The 14,560-nt window shown below is 37.3% G+C and overlaps 1 protein-coding gene across 1 annotated transcript; it reads left to right on the top strand.

Annotated features, from left to right (window-relative positions):
- The first annotated feature begins 4,916 nt into the window (after positions 1 to 4,916).
- Ran-like lies at positions 4,917 to 5,923 on the top strand. Its single transcript, NM_079358.3, has one exon. It carries the CDS (start codon positions 4,961 to 4,963, stop codon positions 5,612 to 5,614), a length of 654 nt encoding a protein of 217 aa, NP_524082.1. The 5' UTR covers positions 4,917 to 4,960; the 3' UTR covers positions 5,615 to 5,923.
- Positions 5,924 to 14,560: the final 8,637 nt, after the last annotated feature.

Genomic DNA, 14,560 nt, shown 5'->3' with positions numbered 1-14,560 from the left:
GGACTTAACAAAACTAATTTTTTGGCATATTTTTTTTTAAATTTAAAAAAAGATATGGTTTTATTTTGCTTTTAATATATCCATAATACTTTCTAATACTATCTGCTGATGATTAAACTAACTATGATACTTTCTTAAATTCAATTAGCTAAACAATAAAGTGTAACACTTTATACGTTAAGAATATATATTTTATTTTTGCATTTTTCTTCACGTCTATTTCCTCCGAAGTAGGCTTAACATATGTGCCACTATTAATTTTCTTCTATTTATTAGCTTGTTACTTGATTTCCAAACTCCTTACAATTAAGGCTTAATTTACACTTGAAAGGGTTAATTAGTGTTAGACTTCATTTTGGATTACAGGGACTTCCGGTGCCTTTGTTGCCAAGCGTTCTCCTTTGATTTCCGGCATTGATGATGGACCAGCATAATGGATCTGCGACGCGAAGGGGCATTATAATTTAAAACTACTTCTTTGGCAATCCGACTACCACCTTTTCGTTCCCCATTCCGACGCCACTGCCCCTTTCGACGCTGGGGGACATCCTGGTGGGGCACATTTGTTCGCCGGCATGTGAAAATTGATTGCTGTTGTTCATAGCTGCGGGATATGGCCAAAGTTTTTAAGTTCCCAATGCCTGTCCCCCGGTTCTGGGAAACCGCCGTCCCAACGCCACGCCCACTTATTTCGCCAAACCCCCGCTTTCCGCTTTTCGGTTGTTGTTTGGGCGCTGAAAAGCTGAAAACAATGCGAATTTTCCTCGCGGGTCTGCCGTCGCCTTGGACCGAGTTTACTCCTCCTTCTGGGCCGCGTTTTTTTTTTCTGCTCGTTGTATTATTAAGAAAGTTTTATATTTTTTTTTTGTCGGTTTGGGGTTGGAGTATATTTACATTTGGCAGTTGGCTGCGTTAAGCGGCTTGCGTTGCTAGGGAAATTCTGGGAAAGCAGGGGCAAACTGGCCGGGAAAACATCTCGGACGAACGATGGTCAGAAAATTCTGTTGCTGCTGGTGCTGAAATTTTTAATACTCTGTTACCTTGTCGTGCAGACAATTTGATGCCAATGGGAATATGAGTTTTCCCTCTACTTCTCCCATGCTATTATTTTTTTCTTCTTCTTTTTGGTTTTTTGGGCTGTAGAGCTATAAAAACCCATATATATTTATATGTATGAAACCGAGTGTGAGTGTGAGCCGGGTTTCGTGTAGCTTTATAATTAAGGAAAGACGAGGCGAAAACAAAGGAATAATAGCAAAATAAGAGCTTGGCAACCGTTGGCAAGAGATTGCACCCATAGAGAGCCTGTTGATATGGCTCACCTTTAAATACTTCGAGGGTCAGGAGTCCAAGCAAAAACAAAAAAAAAAAAAAATGAAAATTCGGTGAAACTTTGATAAAAAAATAATTTAGCGTAAGTGATGAGTTGTGGTTACTTAAATCAAAGACAAAATATTTTTACGTATAATTTATAATAGGTAAATTATTATAGTATAACGTATATATTCTTGATCAAGATCAATTTTTGTATTTTCCTGCTTAGTTAATTTCAGAAACCAATAATTTAACTGCAACTTACACTTTATTACAACTTATAAATTATAAAACATATAAAAAACCATCAGTTTCGTGTAATTTCAGCATTTGAAAAGCAGATTGAATTGCGCATAGCTACTAATTAGCAATGAAGTGGCAACATACAATTATACCGCTAAAGCGCCCGCATCCTTAGCTGCATATTAAAAATGGCAAATTGAAATTGCAATTATGCAATATCTACATCGCCCATTGGATAAATTAAAAGCGATAGCGCCGACAAAAAGGCTAACCCATTAACCCACTCGTCGAGCAAGGTCAGCTAAGCAATTAAAAGCGAAAACGGGCTGTGCATAAATGTAACATAATAACGCAGACATTGTGGTTTTTAATGCCAGCCAACCACCCAGCAGCCACCCCCTTAGTTTGACCCCAGAAAAGCCATAACTTTTATGGCACGCACGCAGTTTTTATCCCAGTCGATCTGCAGAACGAAATGCCATCAAATGCCTCAACTGCCAACCAACACCTGCCGTCAAAGTCAGCCATGTAAATGCCCGTGTTTTTAAAAATAAAATAATAATAAAAAAGGTCGAGGTTGGTGACGTGTTTGACTTCTGCCTTTATGTGCATGCAAACGCATAATCAAGCGTGAAGAGCAGACAACCCGCTCCAGATACATTCCTTCCCTGTATCTGCGAGATATATGATGCTATATATATGTATATAATAGTACGTCCGGGGAGTACGCATCCCTGGTGCCCCTCCTCCTCCATATCCTGCTTACATTTAATTTCACCTTCAGCCACCGAATCCGAACCGCCAAGACGTCGCGTCGCCTGCCAACCAAACCAGCCAAAACCAAGTCAGCCTTTTGCTGCTCCTCCTTGCTTCTTTATAATGTTCCTTTTGGGGGCCACATACCCTGCCAAAAGGGTATATCCAGGTTATCCAAAATTAGCATTGATCTATATGCTATGCAGGTTTGAGATCGCATTTTATTTATGATTATAAAGTCTAATTAGAATGCTTTCACACGAGGGCATCTTCCAATGATTGTAAGCTCGCATTTCTATTATTACTTAAATAGTTTTTATTGAAATATATCTTGAAAGTCTTGTGCTTTTTGTGGTACCTTCACATTTATTTGCAAGTAACGTGAAAAAGGTTGCAGCATTTCCTCTAGCTTTACGAGGCGAGCAAGGATATTAAAATGTCGGCCATCGCAGATAATATTTCGCTTATGTCCTTCTTTTTTGGGGGTTCCTTGTTGTCGTCTGTGCATTTGACAGGAAAAATTAGTTGGCTACGAAAAGTTTTGGCCTCGCCGTCGCACATATACAAACGTGACTTCGCTGCGACGTGAGGCATGTGTGTGTTTGTGTGTGCTCTATCGCATTCCTCGTCCTTTTCGTCCTGGCAGTTGTAAAATTTCTGCTAACGAAAAACCATAAACAGGTGTTGTTTGTTGTTGACGTTGCATGTGGCCTGCCGCACAATCTGTTCTATTCGTATGTCTGTTTTCTACATAATCCGCTCGCCAAGGCTGATCCTGTTTGGTCCTGCCGAGGAACCCACAGCTTTCGCCCACCCCAATCGGCAGTGCTTCGCAACTGTTCCGGGCACTGAAAGTTACTAAACTTAATGCAGTTTAATTGACCTTTTTGGGGGGCCAAAAACTTTTGCACCGTCTGCTGCTGGCGTTTCAGGACGAAATGGGCAAAGACGATGGAAATGGCAAGCGGCGAAGGACAAACACTCGCCTTCGCATTATTACTTTTAATTACGGCTTAAACCTATTGACTGGAAATTTTAATATGTTATTTATTTACAATTAACGCCCCAGCAAATGCCTTCGTGTACAACTGGGCGTATGATTTATGGCATTCTCGGCCCCCTAGCAATTGTAACTATTGTTGAATGCAATTTCCTTTTGTTTGCGATTGTAAATATATATATATATATACATACATATGTACATATAAAATTGTGCGTGTAACAGTTGCCTCTCGTAAATTACAGGTTTAAGGATTTCGGGCGGGGTGTGTGTGTCAATTTTAAAAGCCAAAATCTTTGGTCGAAGGGGTTTTTGGGGTTGGATTGAAGTTGAAAATGAAATTATTTATGATTCTCATTTGATGCGACAGCTTTTGCCCAACACGAACTGTGTACCGAAAATGGGTTGTTGTATGATGCCAAGTGGAATCAAATAATGGGTATAGTTTAAGAGGGTGTAGTTGATCAATTTGCAAATATTACTTGGATTTCATTACGAATTAGGAAGCATTTCTCCAATAGAAGTTAAATAAAAATGAATTATACTATAGTAATTGTTCACATCGTATTTTAACTGCTGTTTTTCATTCTAGCACCAAAATAAAATGTTATATGGTTTATATATCTATAATCGATCTACATAGCTCGCTGTTTTCTGTTATTTGAAAGCGTATTGAAATTCTGTTTTGTAACATTAAGCTTTTCCCATTGTTGCTATTTAAACTATTTTATTTTTGCATCTTAAATTACAATACCGTTTTATTGTTAAAGAATCCCGAAAATCAACAAAAGCCAAAAATTAATATGCAGGCATATAAAGAGTGATTTGATCAAAATCTTAAAGTAAAGCTAATTTACTCTAAATATAACCGCTCTTATTCCAATAATATGTATAATATATATCATATCATATTTATTCAAAACAAACCATCATAAATGGGTTTTTTTTATATTTGTAGTTCTGCATCTGGCATTTTAGATTACATTCAAGCTTTTCATAATTTCCCCGACTTCCCTGAACTGCCACTAAAATTGTTTTATAGTTTTGTCCTTTAAATCCTGCAGCATCTTGCAATGCTTTCAGTTCTCCGAACACTGTATGTATCCCTGTTCCTTGTGCACAAACTCACTCCCATATTTTAATTTGTTAATTACTTAGTTGCCTTGTTGGTAGAGGAAGAGGCTGTACATTCATATACGGATTAACTGCCATCCTGGCTAAGTAATCAGCATATAGTTATATATGAAGCGATACAGCCAGGTTAGTAACTAATTAAACCCTGAACTTAGTTTTGCGTACTGTTATTTTACTGGTCGAAAAGTCTGCAGATGGCTAAAACTCATGTTAAACCGACGAGTGGATATTAAACATTTATAAAAATTAACTGATTAATTTTAATAAAAAAAATATAAAATGTATACATACATGCAATACATTTTTAAGAGTCTTTAAGTACCGAAAGATTTCAAACATATTTTCCTCGTGAAACAGATCATCGCAACTTTTTCCTTGACATTTTTTCTGCACAAAGTAGGTTCGGATATATAAGTATGTGTTTCGTCTCAAAAACTTTCAATATTACACAAACCGCTGGCAGGATAGGTTCAATACAAATTAATAAAACAAAAATATTAAGTTTTGTCGATCATGCAACCTCAAGAGGAAGTGAAGGCCATTTTCAAGCTGATTCTAATCGGAGACGGGGGAACTGGGAAAACCACATTGGTCAAGCGACATCTGACCGGCGAGTTCAAGATGCAATACAATGCGACCTTGGGTGTGGAGGTCGAGCAATTACTGTTTAACACCAACAGAGGAGTTTTCCGCATCGATGTTTGGGACACTGCCGGTCAGGAGAGGTACGGTGGCCTGCGCGATGGGTACTTCGTCCAATCACAATGTGCCATAATAATGTTCGATGTGGCCTCGTCAAATACATATAATAATGTGAAAAGATGGCACCGCGACTTGGTGAGAGTATGCGGCAACATACCGATTGTCATTTGTGGCAACAAGGTGGATATCATGCATAAAAAGACTTGGAAAAAGGGTGTTGACTTTGATCGCAAGACAAACATTTACCTCATTGAAATGTCCGCAAAGTCGAACTATAACGTGGAGAAGCCATTCGTCTATCTATTGCGAAAATTGGTGGGTGATCCCAGCCTGCAGTTAGTCCAGAGCCCCGCTATACAGCCCCCAAAAGTTGTTTTTACCGACGAGATGAGCCGTCAAGTGGAAAGCTTATTCAATGAGGCCAAATCCAAACCTCTGCCCACTATTTACGATATTGATCTGTAAAGATCAATATCATGATCATGATTAGTGTTCTTTCAAAATTTTCATATTCTGCAAGTGCAACGATGATCTTTGCTTACTTTGTGCCCATGGATGAAGACATTCAGCTGAAGTACTTAATAATTTTTAAATTTCTAAATTTCTAAATTCCGATTGTTTTCGAAGATTCTAATTTTTTTTTTGTAATGGACGTAAATTTCAAAAATTCAATGGTGTAAAATTGCAGGCTCGGATTTATATTTCTAAAAGACTAATGTATCCCACTATATCTGTTATTTAAATATATAGATAGATGTAATAGATACTACATTTAAATTTAAATAAACTTTTATAATTTAAACGGCTTCATAAGTTTTTGACCCATATGTTAAAAAATGCAGAAAAATCGATTCGATTTCATTAAGTTCTGCGCATTGTTCTGCTGCAAATTGAAGGATCCTGGCCAATTTCGGGGGCTCCAAATAAACCGCTCCTTCAGTGGGGATTCATTTTAAGCCCGGGGAGTCCACGCTCGCTTCGTAGCCATCTACATTACCCATACCAGTGCACATAAGCGCTTAATGAGTATAAATGAGCTTGATTGCATATTCCAAGGCGCTGGCGGACCCATCCTTGTGCTTCTGTGTGTGCGAGCTGTTTTTTAATAGCCTGCATATGGCGTTGTAAAAGTTTTCATTACACAAACAGCAGCAGTGGCAGCAACTACAATTTACCGGCAACAAGAGCAGCAACAACAGCAGGCGCAGCAGCAGTGGCAGCAGCAACAACAACAACTTATTGGCCTGACTTTTAAGCGCATTTAACACACGGCGTATGCGTAATGTGCTGCCAGAGCGAGAAAGCGGGAGGCTGGCAGTCAAATTGAATACAGTTGCTCGTAAAATGCTTAAGCACCTGCACACAGCAACGGCAGCAACAATTACAGCAACAGCACCTGAAAAGGGGGACAGCACAAGGACTTCAGCAAGGACCTCACTGAAAGTAAATATATTTCGAAATATTGAATGCATCACAGCTTTACCACAATTTTGATTTTTATTTGTACAAAATCTTCGAAAAAGGTAAGCTCTTAGGCAATTTGATAATTTCTATGTATTTTATTTATAATATATATATTTTTTTAAAACCTTTTTTGCTGTTAAATTTTTTAACTTTCAGAACTCTTAATCATGTAACAGCAGTTTCTTATTTCGCGCTTTTACAAATAATATTGATTTTTTTGTAAGTGTACACTTTACGCTAATTTGGCGTTTTACCGTCGAATGATTTTTGAGCATACGCAAGTTACATGCCCATACACACACACGGTCGGGAAATTTTCTGGTAAAAGTTAAAAACTTTTTTTTGACTACGGATAGCGAATGCTGTTTCTGTGGAATTTTCTGGGCAAAATTTCATCTGCGGTTGATTTTGATTGTGAAAGGATTTGCCAAATTGCTGTTTGCAACGGTGCGGCAAAAAATCAAAGGGATTTTCAATACCAATACATTCATGCGGCACTAGATCGAAGCCATATATGTGGGTGTATGGTTCAGCTTGTGGCTCGCACAATGGTGCCGCCCAGCCGCCCAGCCTCCCACCATTCACCACCCACCGCATTTCTTTTGGCCAATGCCAATGCGTTTAAACAACAGTTTAACAGCAGTTTGCCTCCCTTTTGTTATTGGTGAGGCTTTCGCCTTTTCTCCTCCGCAGCTCTCTGCTTCTTTCGCTGCATTTGCCTCCTTTGGTGGGCGGAAAATTGCGGAAAAACTGTGAGAAGTGGGTGTCTATAGTTGCTGCTCGATTTATGGAAATTGTGCAATATTTTTTTTGGGCTCAATAAGATTTTTTCAGTGGCAATCTAGGGTTACCCAACTTTTGCATATGTGAGCCTAACGAAATGGTATACTTTTTTGCTGTTGTTTTGGCCATTTTATGTCTTAGGCTTAAACAATTTAAAATTTTCATGATTGTGGTTGATATTTGTGGCTTTGATATATCCACAAAAAAATGGATTCTTATTGTAGCAATGTAAAGGCACACGGATAACCTATTTGTGTATATAAAAAATATTGTAAAAAAAACTTTGGCAAACATAAAAACATATGATCGACATGATTTCAAAAATGATTTTGTAATGTTTCGCTTAGAAGATGTGGAATTTTCAAATTTACGAAAACATTGACCCTACTTCCTCCGTAAATATTTTCCGCAATATTTCCCCCCTACACTCAGCCAATTGTCCCTCGTTTTATTATTAAAAACCTTTGACTTTGTACCAACAAAATTTGCTTTTAGTCCATTTTCCGCATCCACGCCGCTGGCTATGCAAAAATAATGGAGGGGGAAAAAGATGCGGACTAGGGAAGCGCTCTGCGAAAAGGAATGCAGCCAATAACTTGCCGCTTAATTTTTGCACAATTTTCGCCAAAGGCCAAATAAATAACTTGATATAGCCAAAAACGGGCACAAGAATAGTTAAGCTTTTTCTCCATCCATTCCATCGCGTAATTATGCGAAATGCGGACGCATTAAAAATTAATAAGTAAACTGCCTTTGGCAGTATTTGCCATACCGTTGCCCAGTCGCCAACGCCTCCGCACTTAGCCAAATGGGCGTGGCTGTTGCGAAACTAAAAGCATATTTAATAAACTGCAGCAACAATGAGCGGCATTTGAAACAGACTGAAGCGTATAAAAAAGGAACGAACATTGGAGACGTCGGAGTAAGATGGCGATAGCAAGCATATTAAGTATACGCCATGCTGTCCAAATAATGGAAAAAGCGTCGCCGGGAATGTGCATTAAAATAATGAAATATTAAAATAAAGATTAAAAATGGCAAAAACAAGCCAAAATATGCGAACAAAATTAATGAAAATGGAATAGCAAAAATTCTTTGATATAAGCCATTAAAACATTTGCAGGCTAAATAAACAGGACTCCGCCTGTTTATCTGTTAAATAGATATCTATATGGTCTTAAGCTATTTAAACAATATATCAAATATTGAGAAAATTTAAAAAAAATCGAATAGGCGTGAATTAAGACCGTGATAAATTTATAATAAATTAAACCAGGAATCTATTTTGAAATTAATATACATTAAATGTGAAATGGATTATTTTGATTAATTTTCCAAATATTCTCCCAATATTGTATTAAATATTTTCAGTCTGAACTCTGTATTGCACAATGTAAATCATTTCAAGTAAAAGCAATAAAGGTAATTTCTACTTTTATATACTGTTACACTGAATCACTTGAGATTCAAGCAAAATTCAAACTAATTTTCATCCCCTACTTTGGATTTATTTTCCATGTTTTACAAGTACGGTAATTTATTGAAGAAGAAAATAGTTTTTTCTTAGTTCTATACTACAAGCCTTTCTTCAATTAACAGGGCTCAGACCGCTATTGAATATTCAACTTTTAATTGATTGCATATCGAATGGTGCGTTTATTATTCATAAGCTAGTTTCAAACTAAAGCACTTACCATAAATTTATAAGACAATTTTTCCGGGAGGCAGGAAAAGTCAAGAGGCGTTATTAATAAATACAGAGCGTCATGGAGAGAGCGAAAGCGAGATAGTTAGTGTGGCAGCTGGTTTTCATTTAACATTTTTTAAGCTACTTCACAGTCCCCCAGCGACTTGGCCCATTTGGGCCAACTAACGCCATTAGCTGGCCCATTGAGCGCTTTGTTGGCTTTCAATAAAAATTTCCATTAAATTGACCCACCCCGCCTGCCACCGCTTCTTGTGTGCCCCGCTTTGCACCGATTTTCCCCTAGTTTTCCACCACTTTTCCTACCCGCTTCACGTCATTTGCTGCATCGCATAAAACGCGTATGCATATTGCCGACTTGCAACTGCTACTGTTGCGTTTGGCAACTGGGCAGTAAATTTTAACTACTGCCAGGCCGGGAATCCCCTTACCGTCCTCGATTTCCCACCCTCCTCCGCAACTCCCCTCGCTTCTGTTAGACAGATAAATGGCGGCTAGTTTTGCGTTTGCATGGCTAATGGAAATTTGCATCCAGTTGGCGGCTTCCACAAAACTCGCTAAGCGTTTTTTTTCCACATCCAACCCAATCGGCCCCCTATTTCTAATAAAACTTTGGCTGAAGTTGCAGCGGCCTAGAAATGAGCTGCAACCATATCGATAGCTGCTGAGAAATATTTTATAACCAGTTGCTCATTAAAAATTCTTTCGGGGATCACTTATAAAAAAGACTGAAGGATTTATGACTCACTAACAGAAAATAATAATGGTAAAAAGTTTTGTATATGCATAAATACCTTACATTAGAAACACAAATTATTACATTGCTTTTGGCTGACTTTTCAATCTTCAGCATTATTCTAAGTTATTTAAGTTTTCAATAATGCTTGTTAATTTCTTTATGTATTTTTTTTTATATACCTGTTGTAGCGCGTTTCCTGATCGATCGAGCCTAACCGATAAACAAGCCAGGTTTCGAGTGCTTTAGTAGCTCGCTTTCTCTGTGCGAAGTCCATTCGATATTGACTGTTGTTCTGTGAGTGCGCTCCTCTTTCTCGGTGTGAGTGCATATAAATCTTAATTATGTACAATGCACATTTTCTAATTGACTGCACGCACACACACACACATAAGCCGCCGCGCAGGCAGATAGAGACCTATGCGTACTTTGCATGTGGGCATGGGGTTTTACCTAGGCGGCTCCACATTACGTATACTTTATGTCAATTATGTAAGAAAAGTTACAGCTTCGAGCGATGCCATGCGCCAATTTTCTGCGCCAGCACAGGGGATACAACTAATGTGTGCACTTTCATTATATGCGAAAATTCTTAAATGTTATTAAATTATAATAAAGAGCGCTTGTTTTAATTTTGGGAAATTTAAAAATAATTCTACATTAATTAATTGAATATAAAATTACTTAAGTATATACATATATATTGGAATAAGAATTGTTTTGATTATTTCTTGCTAATTGGAACAAATAGTTTCTTGCAGTGTTTTTTTGACCTGAGAATGGGTCGCGTAATTTGTTTACCAGGCGACCACTATTGGAGGTCGACGATTCGCAAAATGTCCAACCAACTGTTAAATTTACTATTATACGGGCTATTATCCTGGCCATGGCACTTACTCCTTTGGATGCAACGGCTTCTGATGCAGATGCTGCTGCTGCTGCTGATTTTGCCTTTACTTTCGTCCCTGTCTGCTCCATTAATGGAAGTTTGGCCATAGGCAAATTTTTTGGCAGACAGCGGAGGCATGGTCGGGCGTAAAGTTTATGCGCACATATGAGCTTTTAATTGCAATTTAATGGCCGGTCATTTATTATCTAGCGGCGACGACAACAACAAAAGGACAACAACGACGGCGAGAGGAAGGGCACATCTCATTGTCCATGGACTCGAAAACTTTTCACTCTTTCGCCTTATGTAAATTGTACACAGACAAACTGCATGTGGCCCTTTTCCCTTTCTTTGGTTTTTTTTTTGACAACACTGCGTATGCGTTATGTGCTTTGGCCTAACTGGAAAAGTTACTAATGGTCGGTGTTTCTGTTATTGTTTGCCATTTCAACCAATTTCGAAATGTTATACTCTTTGTTAAATGAATGGAATTTGTTTGCTTGCCCCGAAATGTTGTTGCTTGTTATACATTTTTGTTACTTTTAGGTAAGGCATACATCCATTTGGTTCCGGTCACTTTTTCTTTGATTTTTCTGTTTTTGGTTAAAGGTTCTAAGTCCTTGGCTAAGTTTACGGAGAAACTGTATAAAACAATATGGAATAATATTTAATAAGTAAATATTTAATGACATAAAAAATGTATTACTTATAATGGAGTAAAACAATTAGATGTTTAGAATTTGTTTTTGTTTTTGTCTATTTGGAAATTCATATTATACAAATATGTAGACTAATTTTTCACGGAATATCTCTTTAATTTCTATGCCTATTAAATTGTAGTTGCCATTTAAATGAAAGCTTTGACACATTTCAGACAAATACATTGCAGACACACAGCTGGAACCAAAACAATTTCAAAAATTGATTTCAAATGCGTTCCTTTTTTTTTTTTTTGAGTCTGGGGGCAGGGAGCCTGGAAAATTTAAATTGGCAGAAACCATAACAATTGACAGTCACATGCCACATACAAGCCATAACACACTCGCATTGCGAACGCATTAGCCAAACTATTTCAGTGAGACAAACTTCAAATGACCGCAGTGGAAAGCCAAACAAAAACCATCGGACAGCCCAGGAACAATGTTTAAATATTGAATTTTCGCGTTTAGCAGCCAGAAATGATTTATCTACCCCTCTCGCTCACAATCTGTGCCTGCTTCTCTTTCTGCCAAACGAAAAGGAGCCTAAAATGAACTTTGTCAATTAATTGCTCTGCAATTTTTCGAATGTCGAACGCAAAATGTTGCTTTACAAAATCCAGAACCCAAGTGCACTTAGAATAATAAAGTCAGATTGAAATAATATATTTTTGTATTAAAAAAGCGTATTTATATCACTGTTATACTTCACAATGTCTTACTTTATTAAAAAATATATAGTTAAAACATTAAACACATTATCTTTAATAGAAGGTAATATTAAATATTTTAAAAGTATCTAAATATTCGATTTTCAGATTTCAGTGCTTTTTAAATTCTGAGAGTACAATTGCATTGTCTGTGGACTCATGTGTGTAAATTAGCAATGTAAATATAGCAATTTAAAGTGCCGTACAATAAATATGAATGCAAAAGCGGCGAACAAAAAACAAACGACGATATCAGCGGCAAATAATTGAATTTACCCACAGCCAGTGGAATCCAGGGATTGGGACTCGGAATGGGAGACCTTTGTTGGCCAAGGGCAGAGTACTACCCGCATTCCACACTCACACACACACATTTCGACAGACAGACATATGTATTGTATGCCTTTGTACGAATCTAATAAACCGAATCATGTATACATATATGCAAAAATAACTTTAGCTCGACGTGTGCCTGTGATGTTGCGTCTGTGGTTGTGTATTTGCATATGTGTGAGTCTGGCTTATCGGATACACTAAGCTACAAGTTTCATTTGGGAGTGCTTTACTTTATTATATAAATACATTATTTAAATATATAAATTACAAGTAAGATTTTAAATATGCAATTTTATAATATTAGTATTAATAAACTAAAAACTAAGCTGCAACTCTTTTTCGTCACACATTACAATCCGTTTTTAATTAAGCTTATTATATATTATTATGTTAATTAAATAATTTTTCACAAATATAAAGAAAGAGTATTTTTAAAGAGCTTCTAAATGATATATTTTTTATATTTTAAACCAATAAGTAAGAAAGTAACTATTTTAAGTTCAAACAATTGATTATAGAGAACCTAGTATTATTTAATAAATATAGTTATATTGCTTAAATTGATTTTATTCACTAAGTATTAATATTATTTTATTATTTATTATTTATTTTTTACTCTGTTGCCTAGTCTAAAATGCGAATGAGGCTGTTTTGGCTTGATTATGGCGGCCAATACTCATGAAATATTGAAAAGAGCCCGTCACAGAGACGTGGCTGATCTAGTGATGGGGGTGTCGAGGGGTATACATTGTGTCACGCATGCCCCACACCTCGTGGCAGCTCCTCCCCCCCCCCCAGCCACACTCATTGATGAATATTGCACGAAGTTGACTTTTGTGCCAGGCCAAAATCACGGCAAAGTGGAGCCTCATCCACCTCAACGAATCTGCATCCGCATTCCTAGCGCACAGAGGTTGCCATTGTTTGATGTTGGGGTTATGTAACTTTAATTGAAATGTAAACTGCAGACCGCACGCGGATCAAACGATGTAGAACGGTGTTTATAATGTTCTGAAGAACGTGAGCTATTCCCCCTCAATGCGACATAATTTCAGTGTTTTACCCGTTTTAATTACGCCAAAAAGTCAAATCAATTCCAATAGGTTGCTCACTTTTTGCCGCTATGTACTGGTCTGGGAGGATTAATTTATTCTGGTGTTTATTGTTGTGTTTTTCGCCGGTTATATCGTGCATATCAAATGAGCAGGTGCCACTGTTTATGGCCACTTAAAATGTATCCAAAAAATTGAATGATTGTCTGAACAGCCAAAAGCCGGACGAAAAAGTAAGCAAACATTGTGTTTCGTTTCCCATGATGAATAAATATTTTTATGAATTGCTTGATGAATAAATTTTTGGGGGTTTTCAAAACCAACAACAAAGTAGTTGTAAATTGTTTGATGTACAATACTTACTTCCTAAGGATACAATATGTTTTACATTTTAAGAAATATAACTGTAATGCAGAGAAATTTAATTTCGTGCTTTAGGCCTCGTTCCAAGCCATAATCGTAAAGTCCTAATTATATTGCCGTCTTTTAAATATCAATGGTTTCCCTTCAAGAAAGCACCGTAAAATTACCATTATATATGATAATCTTAAATCAAAAGCCCCATAAAGGCAACATTTTTTGTTTTTGCTCTATAAGAATTTATGGTTTTCAAGCCAAGACTGCCACTTGCCATGCAAAGTTTCCATTTTTATCTATAAATTATCCGGACATGCATCTCATACCCCCATACCTAGTTGCCAACTTATCCGGGCTGATCTTTTGCGACTCGAAAATATTTTTATAGTCATCGTCTGCTTTGACGTTGCCGTTGTGTCTGTGTCACGTTAATTACCCAATAATTTTGCACATGACGCGACTTTTTTACGTCGAAATTTTCATAATCATTTTTATTTTTTGTGTGCAGCTACTAAGGGAAAACTCCTCCCCGGACATTTGGGCAATCCCAGAGGAGGGCGTTTCCTTCCCGCTAATGACAGCTTCGCCCCATGAAGTTGTTACTTTGTTTAATGTCTTAGGAATTCCGGCGTACTCACATGCAAAAAAGCCAAGTGGGTGGGAAATCCGTGTGGGCGGATT

Source organism: Drosophila melanogaster, chromosome 3L, assembly GCF_000001215.4.
Source record: "Drosophila melanogaster chromosome 3L".
In the NCBI taxonomy this organism is placed as follows: Eukaryota; Metazoa; Arthropoda; class Insecta; order Diptera; family Drosophilidae; genus Drosophila; species Drosophila melanogaster.
This window is presented reverse-complemented; position numbering and strand designations above follow the sequence as displayed.

Coding starts and splice junctions, on each gene's coding strand:
- Ran-like (NM_079358.3), top strand. CDS start 4,961: ATGCAACCTCAAGAGGAAGTGAAGGCCATTTTCAAGCTGATTCTAATC.